Below are 25764 nucleotides of genomic sequence, written 5' to 3' on the forward strand. Positions count from 1 at the left end.
GTTTCCGAGGGGTGTACAGGTTTGCCAGCCCCTTTAGGAACCATGTGACAATAGGATGGGTGAATATGGTTGGCCCTTCCTCTTTGTGTTGAAACGCTGATATAGCTGCGAGATGGACCTTTAAGCTGCGTCTACACGTGCACGTTACTTCGAAGTAGCGGCACTAACTTCGAAATAGCGCCCGTCACGTCTACACGCGTCGGGCGCTATTTCGAAGTTGAAATCGACGTTAGGCGGCGAGACGTCGAAGTCGCTAACCCCATGAGGGGATGGGAATAGCGCCCTACTTCGACGTTCAACATCGAAGTAGGGCCGTGTAGACGATCCGCGTCCCGCAACATCGAAATAGCGGGGTCCTCCATGGAGGCCATCAGCTGGGGGGTTGAGAGATACTCTCTCTCCAGCCCTTGCGGGGCTCTGTGGTCACCGTGGGCAGCAGCCCTTAGCCCAGGGCTTCTGGCTGCTGCTGCTGCAGCTGGGGGTCCGTGCTGCATATACAGGGTCTGCAACTAGTTGTTGGCTCTGTGTATCTTGCACTGTTTAATGAAAGTGTGTCTGGGAGGGGCCCTTTAAGGGAGCGGCTTGCTGTTGAGTCCGCCCCATGACCCTGTCTGCAGCTGTGCCTGGCTCCCTTATTTCGATGTGTGCTACTTTGCCGTGTAGACGTTCCCTCGCTGTGCCTATTTCGATGTTGGGCTGAGCACCGTCGAAGTTGAACATCGACGTTGCCAGCCCTGGAGGACGTGTAGACGTTATTCATCGAAATAGCCTATTTCGATGTCGCAACATCGAAATAAGCTATTTCGAAGTTGGGTGCACATGTAGACGTAGCCTTAGTGAGGATAGAGAGAGTCCGTCTTGTTTTGGCTCCAGCAGGTATTCTAGAATTACAGTTATAGGGATGTCCAGAGGAGCTAACTGCTTGGAAGAGCACCAGGAGATAAATCGTTTCCACTTCTGCGCGTAAGTCCTTCTGGTGGAAGTTCTTCGACTGGACTCCAAGACTTGTTTTACTCCCTCCGAACATGTGCTCTCTAAGGCGCTGAGCCATGGATTAGCCACGCCTGTAGGCGGAGTCCTTGAGGATGTGGGTGCACTATGGACCCCTGAGCCTGCGTGAGAAGGTCTGGCACTACCGGTAGGGGGAGTGGCAGGCGGCATGACATGCGCAGAAGCAGAGGAAACCATTGCTGTTGGTCCCAGGTTGGGACTATAAGTATGATGCGTGCTTTCTCCCCTCTGGCTTTCTCTAGAACCTTGTGGATGAGTGTTGTGGGAGGGAACACATAGAGTAGAGGGCCCTTCCATGGAACCATGAAGGCGTCCCCCAAGGATCCCTGTCCTATTCCCGCTCTGGAGCAGTACTGGGGGCATTTCTGGTTGTTGTGAGTGGCAAACAAATCGATTTGGGGAAACCCCATTTGTGAAATACTTGTTGGAGCAGATCGGAACGGATCTGCCACTCGTGCATGAGCGCAAAGTGTCTGCTGAGTTGGTCTGCCTTCACGTTGTGGACACCGGGTAAGTATGAGGCTTTTAGCGTTATATTGTTGACAATGCACCAGTTCCACAACCGGACTTCCTCCGCGCATAGCGCACGAGATCTGGCCCCTCCTTGTCGATTGATATAAAATATTGTGGAGGTGTTGTCGGTATTGATCCTGACTACTTTGCCATGCAGGTATTTTCGAAAGCGTCTGCACATATTGAACACTGCTCTGAGTTCTAGTATGTTTATGTGCAATGTCTTTTCCGCGGGGGACCATAGCCCCTGAGTTACTTTGTTGCCGATGTGCGCTCCCCATCCTATGTGGGATGCGTCTCTTGTAAGAAAAATGGCAATTTGTGGTTGGTGGAAGGGCACCCCTACTCGTAGGTTCTTGGGATCTGCCCACCATGCCAGCAATCTTCGCACCTCCATTGTGGGTGATACTGCCCTGTGGATGGTATGGACTATTGGTCTGGAAACACTCGCCAACCAATGCTGCAGGCTTCGCATATGTAGCCTGGCATTTTGTACCACAAACGTGGTGGTCACCGTGTGTCCCAACAGTTGTAGACATGTTAAGATTGGCACTGCGGGGCTGTATGTCATTACTTGTACCAGGGATTTGATGGTGCAGAAACGGGCATTGGGCAGGTATATTCTTGATGTAATAGAGTCTATGCGTGCCCCTATGAACTCTATATTTTGCGTGGGCTTGGTCTTTGATTTTGAGAGGTTGATAACTAGGCCCAATGAGGCGAATGTGTTTGTAGTGATGTGTATCATGTGTAGGACCTCTGCCTTTGAGACCCCTTTCAGTAGGCAGTCGTCCAGGTATGGAAAAATGAACACACCCTGCCTGTGTAGGTAAGCTGATACCACTGCCAGTGTTTTGGTAAAAACTCTGGGCGCCCAAGAGAGACCGAACGGAAGAACTCTGTATTGAAAATGCTCCCTGCTTACTTTGAAGCAGAGAAAATGTCTGTGTGCCAGGTGGATTGTTATATGAAAGTACGCATCCTGTAAGTCGAGGGCTGCAAACCAGTCTCCATCACCCAGTGCCGTGATTATGGAGGCAATTGTAGTCATCCTGAAGTGCTGTTTGTGCACATGTCGGTTGAGGGCCCGTAAGTCCAGGATTGGCCTCCAGCCTCCTGTCTTCTTCTCTGTTAGGAAGTATCGTGAGTAGAAACCTTTCCCTTGGAATTGTTCCAGTACTCTCTCCACCGCCCCTATAAACATGAGATGGTCTACCTCCTGTTTTAACCTTGTCTCGTGAGAGGGGTCCTTGAGGAAGGACTGGGTGGGAGGTTTCGGTGGCAGTAGTGATTGGAAGGGGATCGTGTATCCCGTGGCTATAATTTCCAGTACCCATTTGTCTGTTGTGATGTCTTGCCATTGAGAGTAGAACGGTTTGAGTCAATGGTGGAACATGTGCTGAGATTGGCATTGAGAAATGGTGTTGATATTGCAGTCCTGAACATACCCGTCAAACTTGCTGTCTCAGGGCTTGCCCCGAGGGTGCGCGACCCTGTTGGGGGCGTCGTCTGGGGGTCCTATACTGTTGTTGCTGTTGGTGGCGCCCTTGGTCATAGCCCCGTTGATATTGTGCACACTGTGGTTGATAAGCGTAGCGCCGTTGTTGAGGGTAAAACTTCTTCCTCCTGTATGGGGGGTATATATGCCCAGGGTCCTAAAAGTGGCTCTTGAGTCCTTGCTGGAGTGTAGGGCTGAGTCGGTTGAATCTGCGAATAACTTTTGTTTATCAAATGGAAGATCTACGATTTTTATTTGCAGATCACTGGGAATACCGGACGTCTGAAGCCAGGATTCCCTACGCATTACCACTGCTGTGGCTGTGGAGCGTGCTGCCGTGTCCGCCACATCCAGGACAATCTGAACTCCTGTTCGTGAGGCTGCGTAGCCCTCCTGGACGATCACCTTCAGCACCGGTTTCTTGTCCTCTGGAAGGAAATCCATGAGGGAGGTAAGTCAGGAGTAATTGTCGAAGTTGTGGTTTGACAGGTGTGCCGCATAGTTTGCCATTCTCAGTAATAAGGTAGAGGAGGAATAGACCTTCCTGCCGAACAGGTCTAATTTCCTCGCATCTTTATGTGACCCTCCTGATTTATATTGGGGTGTCTTGGATCTATGCTGTGATGATTCGACCACCAAGGAATTTGGCTGGGGGCGGCTAAACAGGAATTCCCTGCCCTTGGCTGGAACAAAGTATTTCTTATCCGCCCTCTTATTTGTAAATGGGATGGAGGCCAGAGTCTGCCATATGTTGGTGGCTGATTCCATAATCGCTTCATCTAGTGGGATGGCGACCTTGGGTGAAGCTGGGGGTCTCAAATTTTTCAGGAGTTTATGGTGTTTTTCCTGCACCTCTGCTACTTGGATGTCCTGTGTGTGTGCTACCCTCTTGAACAGCTCTTGGAATTGCTTAAGGTCGTCCGGGCTGGGGGGGGGAGATATCCCCAGGGACAACCGCTTCACCTGGGGAGGACGAAGAGGCGTAGCTATGATATACCTCCTCTAATTCCTCTGGTTCCTGAGTTTGTTCATATGCTTGCTCTTTTGAGGGTTCTGAAGGAAGGTCCAGGGACTCTGCACCAATTTCCGCCTGGGAAGGCTGTGTTCTTCTCACAGAGTGAGACTGTATGAAGGGGTGTTGGCGCGGTGTGGGTGGGGATCTACCCCTGGATCTGGACCCCCTGTGCTGGTGTTCAGTATGGTAAGGACGGCCATGACAACAGGGGCAAGGGCCCGGTGATGGAGATCTGGACCACAATCGGAATGTGTACATATGGTGCCTAGAAGAGCATGACTTCCGTGATGACGCTGACAATGGCGGAGATGTTCTGTGGTAGCATTCATAGGGATCCATACTGGAGATTGATGAAGGTTGTCTGAGCCAGGGGGATGGTGGTTAAAGGAACAGGGATGGAGGTCTGAAGCAGGCTGTTGGAGTTGCTGCCCGGTGTGCTGTGTCTATCTTGGGGGGGCGGTGGGGGAGCTAGGTGATAACAGCAATGTGATGACGTCCGGAGATGGACTACAGTGCCGGGTTTTGGCCTTTGCTTTGCCCCGTCCCTAAGGAGCAGGTGCCTCCCCCTCCAGTGCCAGGGACCTCGGCACTGTTGTTGGTGCCGTGCTTGGTGCTGCTATGCCCGGTGCCACTCAGGTTGCTTCCTCCAGCACCTTTGGGTCCCGTGCCGGGTACCCTTGCTCCGGTGCCGTCGGTGCCGCAGGGCTCAGTGCCATGTGAGTTGGTGCCACCGATTCCGGTGCTTGCCGCATTGGCGCCTGCGGTGCCCTCGGTGCCGACTGCTTAGTGGTCGGAGGCCCAGGCACAGCTATGTGCGCTACAGTCTTCCCGCTATGAGCAGCCAGCAGGTCAGGTCCATGTGCTCCACTCATCCTGCACGCGGATGTTACCGGCAAGGATTGAGCTGAGGAGAGCTTCTTTTTCTTTTGGACAGAGGAGGTTAGGGAAGCTGCCTTCCTCTTGTGCGACCCTGAGGGCCCCTCTTTATGGGGCTTCTCTGATGGTTCAGGTTGGAGGGCCTTATCAAATAAAATCATCTTCAGCCTCATTTCCCTGTCCTTTCTGGCTCTGGCTGTAAGCTTAGAGAAGTGAGGACACTTTTGTGGAACGTGGGTCTCCCCGAGGCAACAAAAGCACTTGCTATGCCCACCTGAGGCAGGCATGGCCTTGCGGCATGACTCACATTTCTTAAACCCCGGTGAAGGCATCTCTGCCCAGGTGTTTAAGTCTTTGAATGTTAATAGGGCACTTAGCGGCTAATCAGTTCTGGAAACAGATAACGTTTGCAGCCTTTAGGATAGCAGACCGCCTGAGGCGGCTGCCTCTGTCCTCTCTTCTCCCCCTTTTCTTCTTCTCTCTTTCTCTTTTTTTTTTAACTATATAGGCATATAACACAGAACAGCCGTGTCTACACGTGCACGCTACTTCGAAGTAGCGGCACTAACTTCGAAATAGCGCCCGTCACGGCTACACGTGTTGGGCGCTATTTCGATGTTAACATCAACGTTAGGCGGCGAGACGTCGAAGCCGCTAACCCCATGAGGGGATGGGAATAGCGCCCTACTTCGAAGTTGAACATCGAAGTAGGGCACGTGTAGACGATCCGCGTCCCGCAACATCGAAATAGCGGGGTCTGCCATGGTGGCCATCAGCTGAGGGGTTGAGAGACGCTCTCTCTCCAGCCCCTGTGGGGCTCTATGGTCACCGCATGCAGCAGCCCTTAGCCCAGGGCTTCTGGCTGCTGCTGCAGCAGCTGGGGATCCATGCTGCAGGCACAGGGTCTGCAACCAGTTGTCGGCTCTGTGGATCTTGTGTTGTTTAGTGCAACTGTGTCTGGGAGGGGCCCTTTAAGGGAGCGGCTTGCTGTTGAGTCCGCCCTGTGACCCTGTCTGCAGCTGTGCCTGGCACCCTTATTTCGATGTGTGCTACTTTGGCGTGTAGACGTTCCCTCGCAGCGCCTATTTCGATGTGGTGCTGCGCAACGTCGATGTTGAACGTCGACGTTGCCAGCCCTGGAGGACGTGTAGACGTTATTCATCGAAATAAGCTACTTCGATGTAGGCTTCACGTGTAGATGTAGCTAACAGCTTCAACAGCGTTAAACCAACTATCAACTAATAACTATTAACAGTACTAAAAACAGTTTTATCTGTCTCAGGCATTGGAGCCAGAGCAGATTCCGTCTGCAGCCGTAGGCGGTTGAGAAGGAACTGGCGGGGACCGGATCGCGCATGTGACCGAAAGTGCGCGAAGGACCGGCGTGCATCCGCGCATGTGCGACCCGACAGAGACTGCTGGAAATTTTCCAATCTGTGGTGCCGGGGCGAGCCCAACACCTACTGTGGAGCACCCACGGGGACCACTCGAAGAAGCAGCTCCCGCTCTCTCTCAGTGATCTCAGGTGTTCCTGTTGTTCTCCTCTGCTCCTCTCAAACCTGTTCTCTCTCCGCTCTCCTCTCACTCTCTCCCCCTGCCCTTCCCACTGTGGAGGGTTTTAAAGGCCTCTCATTGGCCCAGTCATTGGGACCACCTGGCCTTAATTAGGCTGAGCTGTCTCCCACCCAGCTGCCTCTGATTGCCCTGCAGGCCCTTCTGCTTGTTTAGGCTTCCTTCACCCTGGCCCTGCCACACAGGGCTGCATCTACATGACAGTCCTATTTCAAAATAAGATATTTCAAGATGGATATTTCTTTATTTTGAAATAAGATATTTCCATATAACACAACCAAACACAAAATACCTTTAGAAATAGCACTTAGCACTGGAAATTGCGCTAGTTAGAAATAGCATTTCGGGTCCAGAGTGCTATTTTGAAATAGTGCCATTGGAACCCATTATGGCCTATTTTGAAATAGGCATTACTCCTCAGGGAATGAGGTTTATCACAATTGCTGTAAGGCACCCGTTATTTCGAATGTACTTTGAAATAGCAGGTGTGTCATTTGGACAATGCTGAAGTTATTTTGAAATAACTGCTGTATTTCGAGATAACTTGGCTGTGTAGACATAGCCATACAGAGTAGCTAGCAGCCACTAAAGTTGTGTAATCCCCTGATCCAGGAAACATCTTCTTCAGTGTGCAGTTTCCATGAGACTAGGCATGTAAGCACCCAAGGGAATAAATATATATAAAGGACAAACTATTAATAAGATCTGGTCATAGTTTGCAGCTTGTGTTTGATTCTTCTACTCACACTTGCAAAGCTATATGACTCAATAATAAGAGTCCGCTACTTGCTTTAACGGAATTGTTCCTCATTTACACCAGCACGAGGGAAATTAAAACTGGTGTCCATAATGATGGAGAAATAGCTTGTCATGAGACAATTCACAAATACACAGCATGACTGAGACTATGGCTAGACTACAGCCCTCTTCCAGGATACCGGAGGTTTCCTGGTAAAGGTCTGGTGTGTCCCAGAAAACTTCCAGGAAAGCAGACACATTCTGTCACCATCGCTGTAAACTTAGTTTTGCAAGGATGAAGGGATGGCCCGACAGAGGTTTTTCCAAAATTTGGTGCCATGTAGATGGCCCAATTTTCAGTAAAGCCCCTCCTGACAGAAAAGCGGAAAAACACACAAATTGTGGTGCATATGAATGACAAAAATGGATAGCAAGAAAAGGGGAAATTGCAAAGCACTGTGAGTTAAAGGATATTTTGCCATGATTTAACTTAAGTAGAAAAGACAGAATTTATGCTTTCATAAATATACTTCACTTTGTTAGCGTTCTTCTTACTACCAAATACTATGCACAATCTAGTCATTGGTTAATTGAAAGAATTCATAAGAAAACCTGACTTACAAGTAAAGTTCCTGATTGCATAGCCTCAGACACTTCCTTTGTCCAGTAGATGGATGAAACACAAATGACCACCTGTCCAGGCCACTGAAGTACCCACTTATTTCGGGGAACCTTTTAAAAAATGATCACACCTGAGACAGAGAAAATGATGTGTATATACTAGGCTTTGTCAATAACAAAATCTATTTCCCCTAATGCTTTTAAAGCTAATACATAAAATAAATGGCACTCAGCACTGAGATATTTATTAATTTTCCTTCAAGGAAATTAGAAATGAGAATTTTAATGGATGCTACTGAGTTGGCACAACAGAATTCCACTTAGTTTAAAACCTAACACTTTGGTAAAGGTAACGCATTAATAATTTTATGCTGCAATTGACAGAGAAGAAAAAGACGAATAATTACTTGAAGGTATCCTCCAATGCCATCTTGAATAACTTGTCTTATGCTGACCAACATCATTTCCTCTACTTGCAAAAGCCATTTCTCTACCATGCCCTTAAAATAAGAAAAAAAGAGGAGAGTAAAAAATACAAAAAATAAAATTTGGTGATTAAATGTCATTTAAAGAGCAAATTTTACTCTGGAGCAAACTTTTGAATATACTGGGCTGAAAGCATACAGGCTGACTCATGCCTTTTTCTGCTCTGGTGGGCAAGGAAGAAAATGGGTGGACATGCTTCATATAGATGTACCAACCACTGATGTGCACAGTGAAGGCACAACTGCAGCACAACAGTATATGTGGACACGTAAGCCATGTGGACTGCACTAGCAGGGCATCTGAAGAGCCAACACAGTCTCCGTTTTCCACGTAGCATAAATGCACATCAAGAAAATCAATGCAACAGGACCGTAACACCAGTGAATACCCTGTTCCTGAAAGTTGCGGCTGAAAGGTTGCTAAATAGAATATCCCGTCTTTTACCTCCAGTCTCTGATCCCTGTTCATGGCTGCTACATAAGAATTCAACTGCATACAGTAGAGTAGGGCACGGATGAGGAGGAGCAGAGAAATCAGCCACTGATTACGGCAAGTTTCTATAAAACTTAATACACATTTATAGATCGTAAGGCCAGAAGACACCATTGGCTCATTTAGTCCCACCTCCTGGAAAAAACACGTCAGGAAATTTCCTTCTTCTAAATCATATTATAACAGCACACATTATTACATAGTTAAAGGTGCAAGTTACTTAGTTACTTTAGTTAGTTGACCTAGCAACAGCAGTAACTCCTCTCAATATATCACCTCCCCCTCGCCAGAGGCGCTATGGGTGACAGCTAATGACTTCTTGCGGGGGAGGCATATCATCGCAGGGAAGGGGGGTTAGTTTGAGATCTACAAGGGCTTCCCTGTATTTTCATGCCATTCTCCACAATGGCCATCCTTCCTCTTGTTTCACACAGACCCTGGACAATGCAGCAGAACAGCCCGTATATGCTCTACTCAGGCCTCATGTACAGCTTCCTGTCCCTGGGGAAGGCAGAGTGAGTATTCAACTAGTTACATACTCCTACATACACCTATATAGACTTTTGACCATAAGTCTAGACTATAATTCTATACTGGCACCTTTAATGTTTTTATTCATTCCTTGTTTTAGCTGTGATGTCATGTTCTAAAGCCCAAATTTTAAAAGATATTTAGATATATGAAGATGTAGATAGGTTCCTATTGGACTTTTCAACACTTCCCAAGTGCCTAACTCCTTTTTGAAACTCCCAGTAGGCACCTCTTTACATTTTAGATGACTAAATACCTTTAAAAATCTGTTCTCAGTGTTTTAAAACTAATTTCCCCAAGAGCACATCTTTTATCCCAAACATTCATGTAATAATAGAAAAAAAATTACTTTTGCTTTCACTGGGTAGATTTTCTGTATGAATGAAACAGTTTCTTTCTCTGAACTGATCATTCCTGTGATCTCCAGATCTTCTGTGAATTCTAATCTAGAGATTCCCTCAAAACACTTCTTTAAATGTGGCTGTACTCGAAGGGGATCTTTGGTTTCTGACAAAATCTCAAGCAGCTCATCGTTAGACAGGAAAAAGAACCTATTGAAAAGACAAGACAACTTTTAGTCATGAAACTCATCATCTGAGAACCTTTTATATGCAATGAATGTGAATTTGCTCTCTAACTCTTCAGAAAGACTCAACACAAAAGGGAGGTTACCTGCTCTGATTTGGGGGCTGCACTATTTAAGTCCTTGACCTCTGGATTTACAAAGCAAATTTCAAAGTTATAAAACTATTATACTTTTTTACGTGGCTGGTTGTCACACTCATCCCCTCAACCAAAATGGAGGGGAGAAAAATCTCATCAGGTTTGGGAGACAGCTAGAGGTGAGAGTTGGCCAGTGCAGGCCAGTAAGATACACCACTAAGACAGTGGTGAATGCTGATGAGGATATGGGGAGGTGGGCAACCGCATACATGACCATCCCCCATGAGATTCCTCTCCTCACCACCCCTAGCTCATGGAAGGGCCAGGACAACCCTCCTCTGCCTCAGGCCCCATCCCCCCTTCACCATTGTCTGTGCCTGCTCTGCCTGGGCCCCACCCCTTTCTTGATGCTCCCTTCCCCAAGAAAGACCCAGGGGGCCACATGATGCTGGCAGGAGGGGTTGGGCCCTCCCCCCCACTCACTGCAGCAGTGGGTAAATGTGGACTGACGTGGCCCTAGCTTGCTCTGCTCCCACATTCAACACACTGGGGTAAAAGGGACAGCTGCCCGGGACACAACAATTTAAAAGGGTGGCCACTAGGCCCAGGCCCTTTAAATCACCATTGCAGCCCCAGGTGGTGCATGCCATGCAGCACTCAGAAGCTGGCTGTGGGAGACCAGTCTGCATCCCTGCCTCTTCCAGGAGGCCCCAGCCAGGCACCTATACCAGGAAGATTTTTAAATTACTTTGACCTCTGGGGGTAGCCATGCACACTAAAAAGATAACTACACAGCCTGTTTTCTACCATCACCTTGTGACCTCTAGACTCTCTGGGACAATTATACAGGACTTCACTTCTGCGCAGCTGAGCAGGGCATGGCAGAGGGAGCAATGGAGGGAGAGATCAACTCCTGAAGGTGGCATGTTCCTCTGAAAATACACTACCACTGATTATGTATTTTCCACTACAAGGTCCTGGAGCACTAAGAAACCTTTGCCTCCTCCTCCATGCAAATCCTGGACCAGGCACAGCTCATCTGGACCAGGGAATCTGGCATACACATCTCGAAAGGGAAACAGGCTGTCAATTTTGTTGCACAGAACTGTGTTCTGTGACAACTGCAATCATGCAACTCAATAAAAGTATTTCAGGCAATGATAGCATTAAGATCTTTTTATAGTTCTTGCAGCTCTAAGTTGGACTTGTTAATCAATTTACCGTGAGAAAAATAATCTTTTCTTCTCCAAGTAAGTATTCAGACCCTTCTGGATATCTTCTAAGAGGACATTTGCTTCTTGAAGCTTCTCCAACATCTTGGGTTGCTCAGTTGCTACAAGTACCCTGGTGTCTTTCACCTTTATAAAAGAAAAAGAGTAGAACCTGCTAAAAAGTCTACATTTGGTTAATTAGTTTGTTTAATTTTGTTTTTATTTGGTAATAACAAAGATTACAGAGCAAGAAAAGCTAAAAATTATTTCGGTTGTTGAATTTGTTGTAATGAGGAACCTATATATGTAATATTTGACAGTAAACACTGTCTAAGACCATTACTTTATTCAGGTTAAACAGCATCAACAATTTCGCAACCTGTGAAAAAACTGAAAGATTACACCCATAAGTAGCAGCATCTTTTCAAAGGTATACTGGTTTGGAAAGCAAAGCGCTATTTGTACAGATATTGAGATGTGCCTCAGACTTGCAGCGCTCATGGGATTCATAAACATTAAGTTGGAAGTGGCCAAGATGATCATCTAGTCCAGTGGAGTCCAATAGCTATTCAAGGATCACCACACTTGTTGTTCTCATCCTTGCATATTCGCCACAGCCCCCACCCCGCCCCAACCGCCACTGTAAATAAATGTCCTCTCCCTCCCACAGAGCCAGGTCTCCCAGCCCCCAACCACTCTAAATAAATGCTCTCCCCCTTTCCCGGAGCCAGGTACTCCCAGCACCTCTTCCCCCAAGTGAATGCCAGCGACTCACCAGAGTCACTCCCAGTGGAGCTACAGGAGCTGGAGTTGCTGGAACCACAGCCATCTGAGCTGCGCCAGGGCCACTAGAGGTGAGGCTGCTAGAGCCATGCAGGACCTGTGCCAGGGCCAAAGCTGCAGGGGTCACCACGGCCAAGCACTTGTCCCACAAAGCGGTGGGGCATGTGCAAAGAGCGCACAGAGGGCAGGCCATGTGTGCAGCTCTGAAGAGCTGCATTTAAAGGCTCCTAGAGCCGCATGCAGCTCCAGAGGCTGGAAATTGCCACGCTACAGTGTCTCCTTTGCCAAATGTGGCAAGTGGTGAATGTATTAGACACCATGGATCTAGTCTGACCTGCACTATTGCTTCACTCTCTACCCATCAGCATTCTATATAATCAATTGTAACCTGTTGTTTGGCAGTGACATTCCGCCAACGTTGTGTGTGTAACAAACCCTCCTGCTTGCTTCATACACGGTGTCCAGACTTTGTTCCAACAGAGGTGAAAATGTTAGCTGCCTGCCTGGGTAGTAACAATGTTAAAGTTGCTGTTGATGGCCAATTGATCCTTTCTTTTGAGGCACAAGTATAACTACCTTCCTGCATTAACACTGTTAATGTTCCTATTTCAAAGAGGGGGCAATATTGGCCTGTTTCAGCAAAAACAAGGAGTCCGGTGTCATCTTAAAAGCTAACAAATTTATTAAGGCATAAACTTTTGTTAGGTACCACTCACTCCTCAGATGCTTGAAGGTAAAAGAAAGGCAGGGAACAGAGATGGGAGTGTAATATCAGTACTAATTAAACCATGATGGATGTGGCTCACCTCCAACAGTGTTGAGAAGATGAGCAATCCCTGAAGGGGACATTATTTATTGTAACGACAGAGCCATTCCCTGTCTCTATCCAGACTCACAGTGACAATGTCAAATTTGCAAATAAAGTCCAGCTCAGCAGTTTTGCACTGTTGTCTGTTTTTGAAGTTTTTTGCCTAAGAATGGCAACTTGCAAGTCAGTAACTATGTCCGTGTGTCAAAACAAAAAAGCAGTCATGTAGCACTTTCAAGTCTAACAAAATAAGTTATTAGGTGATAAGCTTTCATGGGACAGAATCACTTCTTCAGATCATAGCCTTATCAGAACAGACTCAATATATAAAGCACAGAGTTCCAAAAATTGTTATCAAGGTTGACAAATCAGAAAAATTGTTATCAGGGTTGGCAAATCAGAAGAGCAGAGGGATGGCGGGATCGGGGATGCGGGGGAGTTGTGGGGTAGGGAAGTTAAGAGTTAGATAAAACATCAAAGTATGTAAAAGAGTCCTTATAATGGGTCAGGTGATTGCCATCCCTGTTCAAACCATGTGTTAATGTGTAGAATTTGAATATGAATGTTAGTTCTGAGCATTCCATCTGCAGACAGTTGTTGAAGTCCCTTTTCAGTAGAACACGAACTTTCAGGTCTTTAACAGAATGGCCCACTCCATTAAAGTGCTGGCTGACAGGTTTGTGTATTTGGAGTTTTTCGACGTCTGTTCTATGTCCATTCATTCTTTGTCAAAGAGTGTTTGCAGTCTGTCCTATTTTCACAGTGTGTGGGCTTTGCTGGCACATGATGGCATATATGATGCTAACTGAGGAACAGGATATATGTTACCATTCCTGATGTCTGATTTGCATCCAGTTATTTTTTTTATGTAGAAACAGTCCAATTTGTTCAATGTACATGGCAGAAGGTCATTGCTGGCACATGATGGCATATATCACATTAGCAGATGTGACGATGTATGAAACTTTAATGGTATAGCTGATGTAGTCAGGTCCTGTGATGGTGTCTAGGGTAGATGTGTAGACTGAGCTGGCAATGAAGTTTGTTGGAGAGACTGGTTCCTGGGTTAGTGCTTCTGTTGTGGGGTGTGAAGTTGGTGGTAACTATTTAGTTGAGGCTGGATGACTGTCTGTAAGCAAGGACTGGCTTGACTCCGAAAGGTCTGTGAGGGTGTTTACACAGCAAAGTTATTTTGGAATAATGGCCACTATTCCGAAATAACTGTGAGTGTCTACACAGCAAAACCAGTATTTTGGAATAGAGGATGGCTTATTTTGAGTCCTGTAAACCTCATTCTATGAAAAATAATGCCTAATCAGAAATAGGTATTTCAGAATAGGGGTTATATAGATAGGAAATAGGAGCTATTTTGAATTAGGGGGCCTACCCAGGGTGCCTTAATTACAATTCAGTGTCCAATCAGTGTGGATGCTCTATTTTGAAATAATGAAGTGCTATTTCAATACACTATTTTGAAATAAGCTATTCCAGAAAATCTCTTCTGGAATAGTTTATTACAAAATGATGCTGTTGTGTAGACATAGCCCAAGTGTTTGTAACTTAACTGTCATGTTTTAAGAACAGTTATTTTTCTGTAGTGTAGTTTAAATAAATTATCAAAACAATTGAATCTGGTGTAATTATATTGCATTATTTTGACAACTAAAATATGCAGAATTTTGAATTGTTTAGTACCAAGTCCTCCTCAGGGTAAAGGTATTCTGTGCTGTCTAGATTCTACAGAAATCTCGAAAGGGTAAGTAATTTTACCAACCAATTTTGCTAAAAGACTAGGCATTAATGGTGTTTAAGACTTTGTGTTCTATATTCCAATGACCTATACCTGAAACTCTGACTCTGGATAAGCAGACAAATTATCTTACTTAAAACTAATTTGCTGAAATATAAATAAACATAATTTGATTTTATTAAATGCAAATACTTACTGCTTGTGTCATGATGTCTTTCCAGTAAGTATCTACTATTCCAAACTTTCGGCCTTCTTCCGGCATTTGAGCTATAATGTCTTCTGAACTAAAAATTGGTTCCAAATAAAGCCATGTTGCCTGACATTTTAGCCAGCTATCTAAAATGTCTTGCATTGAAACAAGCTTCTCCTCCCATGCCTGTAAAAAGAACATTTAACATGTATGGTCTACAAAGAACTATTTTAATTGTACATTGAGTAGCAGAAAAAAGAGAGGTTAAAATATCAGTTAATTACTAATAATGCAACATTTTCTCTGTTTCAGTTCTTTGTGAACAATAAATCTGAGATTGAAAACAAACCGTCCTAAGAGCTTTTCCTATAATATTACACTCTTGCATGAAAGCTACTTAAAAAAACCCAAATCATGGGCTGATCATGCATCTTTCACTTGCATATTTACTCCTTACTCACATGAGCAGTCTCACTGGCATTACTTATTGAATAGTAACAGACAGGAAGGCGTGCTAGTTTATATACTATCAAAACAAAAGAGTAGTCAAGTAGCACTTTAAAGACTAACAAAATAATTTATTAGGTGAGCTTTTGTGGGACAAACCCACTTCTTCAGACCATAGCCATACCAGAACAGACTCAATATTTAAGGCACAGAGAACTAAAAACAGTAATCAAGGTGGACAAATCAGAAAAAAAATTATCAAGGTGAGCAAATCAGAGAGTAGAGGGGCAGATGTTTTTGGTTCTCCGTGCCTTAAATATTGAGTCTGTTCTGGTATGGCTATGGTCTAAAGAAGTGGGTCTGTCCCACGAAAGCTCACCTAATAAATTATTTGGTTAGTCTTTAAAGTGCTACTTGACTGCTTTTTTGTTTTGATGGCATTACTTATGTGAAGATGGAATATTCATGTACATAATGTCACAAGACCGGACTTTTTGTCTGATTGGGTATAAAGCGGGTCTTTGCCCACAAAAGCTTATGCTACAAAATATCTGTTAGTCGATAAGGTGCCACAGGACTTCTTGTTGTTCTCGAAGATACAGACTAACATTGCTACCTCTCTGATACTCTACACAGCAAAATTATTTCAAAATAACAGCTGTTATTTCAAATAACTTTGCTAGCATCTACGCAACGCAACCGATATTTCGAAAAAATTTCAAAATAGTGGTTGACTTAGTTTGAAATAGGTAAACCTCATTTCATGAGAGATAGTGCCTATTTCAAAATCTCTCTTCTGGAATAACGCTGCAGTATAGATATACCATTTGACTGTAAATTAGTTCCTTTCAGGACATATACACTGCCATTTCAAAGTTCTGGGTGAAAGTATTGTTCTTAGTCATGAGCGACTGGCCTTTAGACATGCTCAGAAATACTCTTTCAAAGAGTCTCATTTGGTTTGTACAACATACTTCTATTTTAATCCTTCCTAGACAGTCAGGCTAAAGTTTAGACAAATCCTTTAAGTTGCATGTGCATACATTTACAAAAAGAACTAAATAGCCACATCAAAGGAGGCATATGTGTTTGCCAGGGAAAACTTTAAACTTTACTGCCAGTAAAAGATGCCCAGTACCAGCATGGCTAAGAAAACATCACAAGATACAATAAAATTGTAACATAAGGACTAAACTCCCTTTGATTGTTTAAAAAAATCTGTCTCTTGCATAAAAAAAGCCCCACTGAAATAATTTTGACAATGAAATGACACAAACTATGTGGCTGAGTAACATATTATTTTATACCCTCAAAATTAGCCTCTCTCAAAACCAATGATGTGATTTAAAAAGAATGGAGAAAGACAGATACCTTCTGAATTTACTCCAAATCCATGATAAATATCTGAGTATTCATTAACTTTCTTCCAATATTGCTCCTGCCAGCTAAACTATTCAGTAGAAAGAGGACTGATCCCTCTTTCCTTGCTGAAACCTCTCATAGATCCCTTTGTAAGGGGTATGTCAAGAATGTACATGTTTCTGCAATCTCCTGCTGTTGCTGCAGTCCTTGGGGACTGTTACAGATGGCTATAGATTAAAGTAGCATTTCCTCCCATTATCCTCAGCTCTTGCTAGGATCAGGGCCAATGGAATTAAGGGCTAAGAATTGTTGACAAGTCATGAAAATTAGGTTAGAAAAACTTTCCAATTATTATTAAATGTTGATGGGAAAAGTATGTTTTCTGTAGAAACTTTCTTTAGGGAAATTGTTACCTTCAACTCCTCTTTCCATCCGTGAATTACTTGTAGGAGAACTTTGTTTCATCAGCCTTCCATGACCACGTATGTGTATGGAGTGGCAGACTAACAGCTAAAATTATTCTCAAAATCCTATGGCAATGCCAAAAGATTACAAACATATTATTTCTCACAAAAGACAGAGCTGCAGTTCAGCAGAATTTGTCAGCTGACCTATTCCCACAATATAAAGCCTCTAAAAACCATGCATATAATGACTATTTTGGCTAGTCAGTTACAGTTTTCATCAACATATTGCCAAGTTTTGCATACTCATCTTTGAAACCAGTAGCTCAGCACTCTTTGCAAATGCAATGTTTATATCTGAGTTCCTCAGAAACCGCTCAAATCTGTTACTTCTTCTCATGCCAAAATACCATAGAGCACTTGAGAAAAGCATAGTGAGAGACACATTAACTAAATCAAGTCAGCTTCCCCTTACCCGGCATTCAACTTCTATTGGCTTGATGAATGGAGAACCACACATCGTCTGTGTCTTAACAATGTGATCATCAAGCAAAAGCTGGATGTCATCAACTGCTGACAGGATACTCGTATTCTGTAAATATATCACACTGTGTTAAGGAAAAATGACAGTTGTTCTAATTCTTTGCTGTTAAACTAGTTTACTCCTAAAAATTGAGCCTGCAATTCCTCCTGCCTCTGTCAGGTATGGAAGAAAGCAAATAAGAGCCTGTTACATACAAAAAGAGATTGCATGTATCTCTGCTGTATGCACTGCCCTTCCAAAATATCCAGGGAGAATCTTAGATGGGCAAGAAGGACGTCCCAGTGGATGAGATGTCAGCCTGGGACTAAGGGCAGGCTTACACTAGACTTGAAAATTGATCTCAGATAATGCAATTCCAGCTACGACAATTGCATAGCTGGAATCGATGTACCTAAGATCGATTTATCACGCCGTCCTCACAGAGTGGGAACAACAGGAGGAACTATCCCACTGACCTCCCTCAATTCCTCGTGAGAATGAGGAGTACCAGGGCCAACTGTTGAGCCCTGATGATCTGATTTAGCACATCCTCACGAGGCGCACTAAATCAAACCCCAGAAAATTGACCCTGACCAGTAAGTATAAACATACTGGTAGAGAGTTGGTTGCAGTTCCTTGCTCTACCACAGACTTCTTTTGCATCCTTGAGCAAGTCACTTAATCTCTCTTTGCTTAAGGTCCTCACCTGTAAACTAGGGATAACACCACTTCTCTACCTCCCAAGGATGCTGAGAGGATAAAAGTGTCAAAGACCACAAGATGCTCAGATACTATATTGGAGGCCATATAAGTACCCAAAATAGACAATCTGGTAACTTCCCATGGGCTGTTGGGCCTGATTCTCTTCCTCTCAATTAGTTATACCACTATAAATTAGGCATAATTCCACTATTTTACTGACATCAGTGAGAGGGCAGACTCAGATCCATTCTGCCTAACACCACATTTGTTAGTCTGATGTATACTCACAGTCTCCCTGTACTTCACAAAATTGAAGCATATATTGACCCATTCCGATTTCATTTTGTCCATGGATTTCTCTAAGGAATATTCTTTACTGGCTGCTGCTCCGATAGGTTCCAGTCTAGATAAAAATGAAATTTGGTTTAGCTAACCTGCAAAAAATTCTCAACACTCTACAAAGAAAAAGGGAAAGACTGAATAAAGATCATTTTGAACAGTAATAGTCAGAATGAGGCTCCTGAGATTTAGTGTCTCCTGAGGCTCTTTGCAGACAGCACATGATATTAAAACATTGTGTAATTTAATCATTATGGCTTCTGACTTTACCCATCTCATATTTGACATAGAACAGGCTGCAATTTTGGCAAGAGACTCGGCTCTCTGAAAATAGGGGTGACAAAGTGTGTACTGTACACTGCACAACCAGCATAATGACTTACTGGCTGAAAGAATCTTCCAACGCAGGAGAAGAAAAGGCAACTAAGTGAGAAAACAGGTGAGAAAAATTACACAGATGTGCAAATACCATTAAAGTGCTTGCAAATTCCAGCCCAGTATTTGTATACAAAAGTCGCTAGTTAAATGTATGTTTCACATTTGCTAATTTATCATATCACGGTACTGCCTAAATACCAGGCTTCCATTGTGCTAGGTGCCATACAAACACAGAACAAAAAGACAGTTCCTTCCCAAAGAACCTTCAATCTAAGTTAAGTGTGTGCCCAAGTTTGGTAACTGCAGTCTTATCATTCTAGAAAACAGACCCATCATTCCGAAGGATAGACATTGGATAGCAAGGAGCCTGACTTCAGAGATAGAGCTATTGTATGTGAGAAAAATAGGATCAAAATATGTTTTAAAACTGTCTAAAATAGTTTTATTGTAAAATATGTGGCCCAGGTAAGCACATGATGGTGTGATGAATTTTTAGTGTCTCTTCTTGGTAACTACCTTCATAATTAACTCATATAGGCCAGGTCTACACTAGACCTGAAAGTCGATCCATGATATACAATTCCAGCTACAATTGCATAGCTGGAATCAACGTATGTAGGATCAACTTATCTGGCTGTCCTCACAGAGGGAGTTTCTTCCACAACCTCACATACTCCTTGCAATAATGAGGAGTACAGGTGACAACTGTTGAGCCCTGATAGTTTGATTTCATGCACCCCCAAGAGGTGCACGAAGTTGAACCCAGAAGTTTGACTCTGACCAGGTCTACCTCCAGGTCAGTATAGACATACTCATAGTTTAGAATTTTTCTGATCACTCCAGAACAACTCCATCCACTATTTCCCCACAGCACATATGCATATACTTCATGGATTTTTAATTCACATTTGCAAACTAATCAAATTATTGCAAATAATCACTATGGTATAATGTTGCTACCAGGTAGAAAATTACAGCTTTGTAGAAATTTAGAGCAGCGTTTTGTGAAGTACTTAAGTAATTTAAGTACACAAGTTTCACTGCTTTTCCACAGGGCCTGTCTCCCTCGGACACTTTTTAAAATGCTGTCCTTAATGAATAAAGTTAAGCAGTTAAAATTTGAAAGGCCTTAATAGTCATAAAAAATTGAATAAGCCTAAATTCATTAGCATTTGGAATCTGATTATGAAAGCATATAAAATAAATTGATTACTTATAAGAAATTAGATTTAGGATGTATTTCTTACTTGTCAATGTACTTTGACAATCCATATTCCAACATGTTTAGAAGGCAAGTACTTTCGTCAGGTCTTATTTCATATCCTACTATTTCACTGATCTGAAAATAAGTGAAAAAATAAGCTCAATCATCATGTAAATTTGTAAGCAGATTTATCATGTAGCAGGGAAGAAATAAAAATCAAAGAAATGCAATCATACTTTTCCCCAGTCTCGCAGTTTTACCCACAGGCCAAACTCCCATTTTGTTGTAGGGAGTTTTGCCTGCACCCTCAAGGATTTCAATACTGGCCCACCATATGGTAAATTTTGACTGAATTTCATACTACGGTAGACTGTTTTCTTTGTTTAAAATATATTTCTATGGCACCTGTTGCCAATGTCTGTCCTTCATTCCACGATTGCAGGCAATAGACAGGATGGGAAGATGCTGCTTAAACTTGTCAAGTTTAAATTTCACATTTTCTGCTACGCGTTTAGGTGCAGGGAGATCTGCAAAAGTCTTTGTTAATTTATACATTGTCCTCCACATATTTCCAATTTCTTCAGTAATTTCTTCAGAATTCATTTCCAGAATAGATCCTGCATATATAATTAGAAAAGAGAAACTAGATCTCGGTGCCAGGTTACTACTAAAAAGATTCTTTTATAGGCATTTGTTACCAACTTCATTTAAGGAGAATGCACAAACAAGTTGAATTCCCCAAAATTCCTTTAAAATAACACCATTGTTATACTTAGTACTTATATCCAGTACTTTACCTCTTCAGAATATTTGCTGAAAAGCCACTAATTAATATCTGCAACATCCACACAAGCTCCATAAGATACTAACAGTGACCTGATCTTATAGACAGATAGGCTACCTCTACACTTACTAAAAACTTTGAAATGGCCATGCTAATGGCCAAATCAAAGACTACTAATAAGGTGCTGAAATGCATATTCAGCACCTCATTAGCACACTGCTGGCTGCGGCACTTCGAAAAGTGCCATGGTTTGCTTGCCCGTGGCTCATCTACACAGGGCTCCTTTTCGAAAGGACCTTGCAAACGTCGAAATCCTTATTCCTATCAGCTTTTGAAGTGCCATGGCCGGCGATGTGCTATGAGGTACTGAATATGCATTTCAGCACCTCATTAGTATTCTTCGATTTGGCCATTAACATGGCGATTTTGAAGATTTTAGTAAGTGTAGACACAGCCATACAGAGATACAAAGCAATTGAGTGACTTGTCCTAGGTCACACAGCAAATCAATTTCACAAACAGATTGAGTCTCAGGAACTTGAGGTTTTGATACCAGCTACTTCTTTACACATCACTGTCTGTATTTCTACAGAAGTTTGAAAATGGTAAATTTCATTATATAAACTTTTTGTAACAAATACTGTACCCAGCTTTTGTCCTTACCATTCATCCATTCCTCAGACTTGGTATGGAAATTGTAAGCTGTGACCCAAAGTTGTTCAAAGGGTTGTTTATTTACAATTACAGTTTGCAATTGAGGAAACTGACTCTTCTCCCGTTCCAGTAACTCCTCTTCTCTATTAATAGCCTTTAAGAAAACAATCCATTAAGAAGTCCAATTGTTATCTGAGAATTCTATTATGGAACTGGGCAACATTTTTCAACAGGAAAGTATTTAGACTACTACAGATACATATTAGTAGGGTGCCTGTATCTCCCTATGTTGAATACGAAGCAAGTTCAATGGCAATCAGTCAGAATTATACAGTACTGAACAAATATTCAAATTAACCTCAAGCTGACTTACAAATAAATACTGCCTAATCGGATTCTTTTTATTTACCTTCTTATCTTTAAAGTTTGCACAAGGAGAGGTGAACACACATTCCCGCACACCTCTTGCACATGGGGATTGGGGTGACTGAACAACCTGACCACACCCTCTCTGCGCAGTCCTCTCCTCCCTCCACACCTGGCTGGGCCACTGGGATGAACCCGCCTCTCTTGATACGTGGCACTTGGTCTTCCCAAGGCAACAGGTGGAGGACACACAGAGCTCCCCACCTCCATGTTCGTTTAGGGATTCACAACAGAACGTGGCAAGAAGCAGCCTTTTAACACTGTGTAAGAGGGAAGGGATGGGAGCTGCCTCCTGTCAGAGTGGGGTTTGAGTGAGGATGGGGATGAACTGGCCCATGTTCTTCCAGAGGTCATATCTTCTCTCCCACCTCCCTGCTCCCCTGTGGCTGGAAGCAGTTTGTCCCTTCCTTCCAGCACAGTGCAGAAAGGCAGCAAACACCTCCCAGCTGCTGCTGGCCACGGACATAACCCTGCCACCTCCTGTCCTCTAGTGACTGCTCAGGCAGGAGGGGATTAAGCCCTAAGGATGCACTTAGCACTGAGGTCCAGAGAGCCTGACTGCAGGAGCTTCACTGAACCCAGCCAGAAAAGTGGCTCAGTAAGGGAGGGTGACTAGGGGACAGAGTAGCTCTGCACTACCTGGGGGCAGGCCCAAGGGTGGGGGTGTCATGTGACTGGATTTTTATATTGGATATGGAAGTCAATTTATGTCTCCACTGTATCTACTGGCCCTAAATATTGTGCTGGGGGCCATGTGAGCTATCCGATGAAAGCTGAGGATGTCCTGAATCTATGTATGCTATTTTTCTGTCTGTATCATGTTGGTAGGTAAAGTTATACATTTTAGCTCTGTAGCTGTGTTGGAAAGTGTTTCAGTGCTAAGATTCATAATAGGAGGTGTGATCTCAGCCCCAGCAAGGCTATTGGGCTAAGCAATGGGGTGGAAACCAGGTTCTCAGACCTCAAATCCACATCCCAGGTGCTTGGGACTAGTCAATGGAATGCAGCCCACTGGCCAGGTGACCTGGTCAGAGCAAAGGAATTGAAATTGGATGCCCAGACATGATTTCCACCTGCCCCGTAAATGATTGGGGTGTGCTAGCAAAACCAGTGCCCAATGGCAGTTTGCCACAACAGCCCCCCTGGGTTAGGTGGGGCAGACCCTCAAGAGACGATAGAAAGAAGAAATGGTTTTGCCCGTGGACACGAGAGAGCCATGAGGTAGACAGTACACCGTCCATCTTGGACTGGATTTTTTTGTTCTGTATCTGTCTCCAAGGGTCCATGTTCCAGCATGTTGACCCCAGCAGGCTGGATCTACAATTCTCCAGTAACTAAAACTATGTAACCTGAAATGGACTTTCAGAGACTTTCAAGAATCAGCAAATAACATTGCTGGCCTGCTTCAATAATTGTAATTGATGTTCGTAAAGTATTGCTTTAACAAATTTTCTCTCTAACCCTGATATTTCTTTTTTGTGTTAATAAACCTTTGGATATTTAGATCTGAAAGATTTGGGCTTTTGCATGGTGATTTGAGTAAGATCCAAGTACATATTGATTGCAAACTGTGGCTGGACCCTTCGAGGCCTGGAAGAATCTGTGTGGAGTTGGTGAAACAGGTTTAACAACCTCTCATCAAAGTTTGGGTTCTTGGTCTGGGCTGGTATAGTAGCTGGGAAGTCTGTGGGTTTGCTTGTGTGGCTTCTGGCTGGCCAGGGGACTAGCAGAGGTACTTCTGTAGCTGATTGGATTTGCCTCAGTGAGAAGGAAATCCCAGCCTAGAGCTGTAAGTAGCCTGGATTTTAAGCAAAGGTGCCCTGGATTGATTTCTCTAGCTGTGCCCAGAAACCCTGTCATATAACAGGGGGCATATGAGGAAGGTGCTAAGTACCAGTCAGAATCAGTCAGAAAAGATATGGGATTTACCTCAGCTCGCACAATAAACTAGATGCTTAGTAAAATGACTAGACTATCCAGATATACTCGTCCCCAGCACGTCCTCTAATCTGATCCTCTAACATAGCACATGGTACTGCCTGCAGCCAACTTCCAAAAAGAGATAAAAATAAAATAAATAAAAATTTAGCTCCTAAGGGACCACACTTCTCCAACCACAGATCAGGCTTTAGAAGCCATGATTAGAGACAAGAGCCACCTGTGCACATTTCTCATCCTATTCCTAAATTTGTAGTAAACCCTTTCTTTGACCCAGATTTGTGAGCAGAGAGGACAATGTAGGTATAGAAAAATTTTAAAATTCAAAATTTTAACCAAAAACCCCCAAAATAAATCAATTTCTGAAGAATTTTTTTCAAGAATACCCAGTGTTTCAAACCCAGCTCTAATAAATTGTACCACTAATGGAAATGGCAGGACACTGGTGATAGATGTCTGAGAACTTGGGAAAATCATTTAAAGCCGGCTCCAAGATAAGTGTTTTTAACTGTGAAAAAATAGGATATGAACCTAAGCGTCTATTTTATCTAACACACAAAGCTTTTCATTTAAGACAGGTGATAAGTACTTGCCTCAAATTCCACTAGTGCATTATCCAGGTTCTTATCCAACTCATTAAATTTCTCAACATTATTCTTCATTTCCTCCATGGTCATGACATCCCGTTTTCTGTAACTTTCTACTTCTTTAAAATAACTTTCAAGTAATACCTCAAATTGAGAGCACCTAATTAGAGTCAAAGACAGCTCAGTAATGTTCCATTTTTCTGATTTCTGGTCATTTTTTAATTACAAAGGGCATTATCAAGTGAAATCTAACGTCAAAATTTAGGATTTGTAAGTAAAGATGCCCCTGCAAGCCTACATAAGTTAATTAATTAATCCTTACAAAAGCCCAAGGAAGCTTCCATTTGACTGATGAGGAAACTGAGACACAAAAGTTAATTAATTTGTCCATATTCATGAAGCAAATTAGAGGTAGATACAGGATTAGAATGGAGGAGTTTTTGAAACATAGTCTTATGCTCAGTCAACTAGTCCTTACTGCTTTTTACTAACCATGTAGAGAGGTTGAAAGGTACAAACACATCACATCCCATAGAACAGGAAGGGACCTCTGGAGGTCATCGAGTCCAGTCCCCTGCCCTCGTGGCAGGACCAAGCACATCCCTCTTTTGTTTTGTTTTTTTTAATCTATTTGCCTCAGATCCCTAACTGGCCCCCTCAAGGATTGAACTCACAACCCTGGGTTTAGGAGGCCAATGATCAACAATAAGGAGAGAATTTAAGATTTTAGCATAGTATAAGAGGGTGTAATTAGGAATAATAGGATGCAATTATGAAAATCTAAGCCTTTCTATCCTTTACACTTATTCAGGGACAAGGAAAAACCTAGCCCAGTTTGCTTAGTGATATTTTCTGAAACATGGTTTCAGTACAAGACGACAGATTTCTCCCACTGGCAGTTCCATTGACTTGCCAGTACCTCCCTTTTTGTTAGCTCCCAGCCTATTCTTTTCTTTTAAACTCTGAATCCGATCTTGAGGGAATGTCCTCTTTTAATAGTATACCTTTTAGCCAGAGAAACTTCTGCATGCTCCCTCCTGCTAAACAATTGCACTCTGCTCTTTTCAAAAATGATCTCAATCTGGTCTGGCCAGTGGAAAACAGAACTATTCAGCTTTATGTCCTCGGCTGCAATTAAAAAGAAAACATTTAGAAAATTATCCTTCCAGCAGTGATGTACAAAGTAGTCATCATGAAATAAGCAGAACAGTTCTGGCTACATTTATCAAAAAGTGACATATCTTTAAACAAGTGGCAT

The 25764-nt window shown here is 43.4% G+C and overlaps 1 protein-coding gene and 1 long non-coding RNA gene across 2 annotated transcripts in view; one reads left to right on the forward strand and one right to left on the reverse strand.

Annotated features, from left to right (window-relative positions):
• DNAH3 (dynein axonemal heavy chain 3) overlaps positions 1–25764 on the reverse strand; it is a 114309-nt gene that overhangs the window by 68983 nt on the left and 19562 nt on the right. Inside the window, exons 11-22 of the mRNA XM_075010225.1 lie at positions 25511–25634; positions 24513–24666; positions 21565–21709; positions 20523–20734; positions 20161–20252; positions 18485–18599; positions 17447–17563; positions 14765–14944; positions 11238–11374; positions 9703–9904; positions 8252–8344; positions 7845–7955 (exon numbers count right to left, since the gene is read on the reverse strand). Coding sequence (XP_074866326.1) covers positions 7845–7955; positions 8252–8344; positions 9703–9904; positions 11238–11374; positions 14765–14944; positions 17447–17563; positions 18485–18599; positions 20161–20252; positions 20523–20734; positions 21565–21709; positions 24513–24666; positions 25511–25634 — 1682 coding nt within the window. The remainder of the gene's footprint in view (positions 1–7844; positions 7956–8251; positions 8345–9702; positions 9905–11237; positions 11375–14764; positions 14945–17446; positions 17564–18484; positions 18600–20160; positions 20253–20522; positions 20735–21564; positions 21710–24512; positions 24667–25510; positions 25635–25764) is intronic.
• Positions 6410–18962, forward strand: LOC142021680 (uncharacterized). Its single transcript, XR_012647742.1, has 3 exons — positions 6410–6438; positions 9257–9337; positions 18826–18962. It is a non-coding gene; the product is annotated as an uncharacterized LOC142021680 (long non-coding RNA).

The sequence above is a fragment of the Carettochelys insculpta genome, chromosome 16 (assembly GCF_033958435.1).
Source record: "Carettochelys insculpta isolate YL-2023 chromosome 16, ASM3395843v1, whole genome shotgun sequence".
Lineage (NCBI taxonomy): Eukaryota > Metazoa > Chordata > Testudines > Carettochelyidae > Carettochelys > Carettochelys insculpta.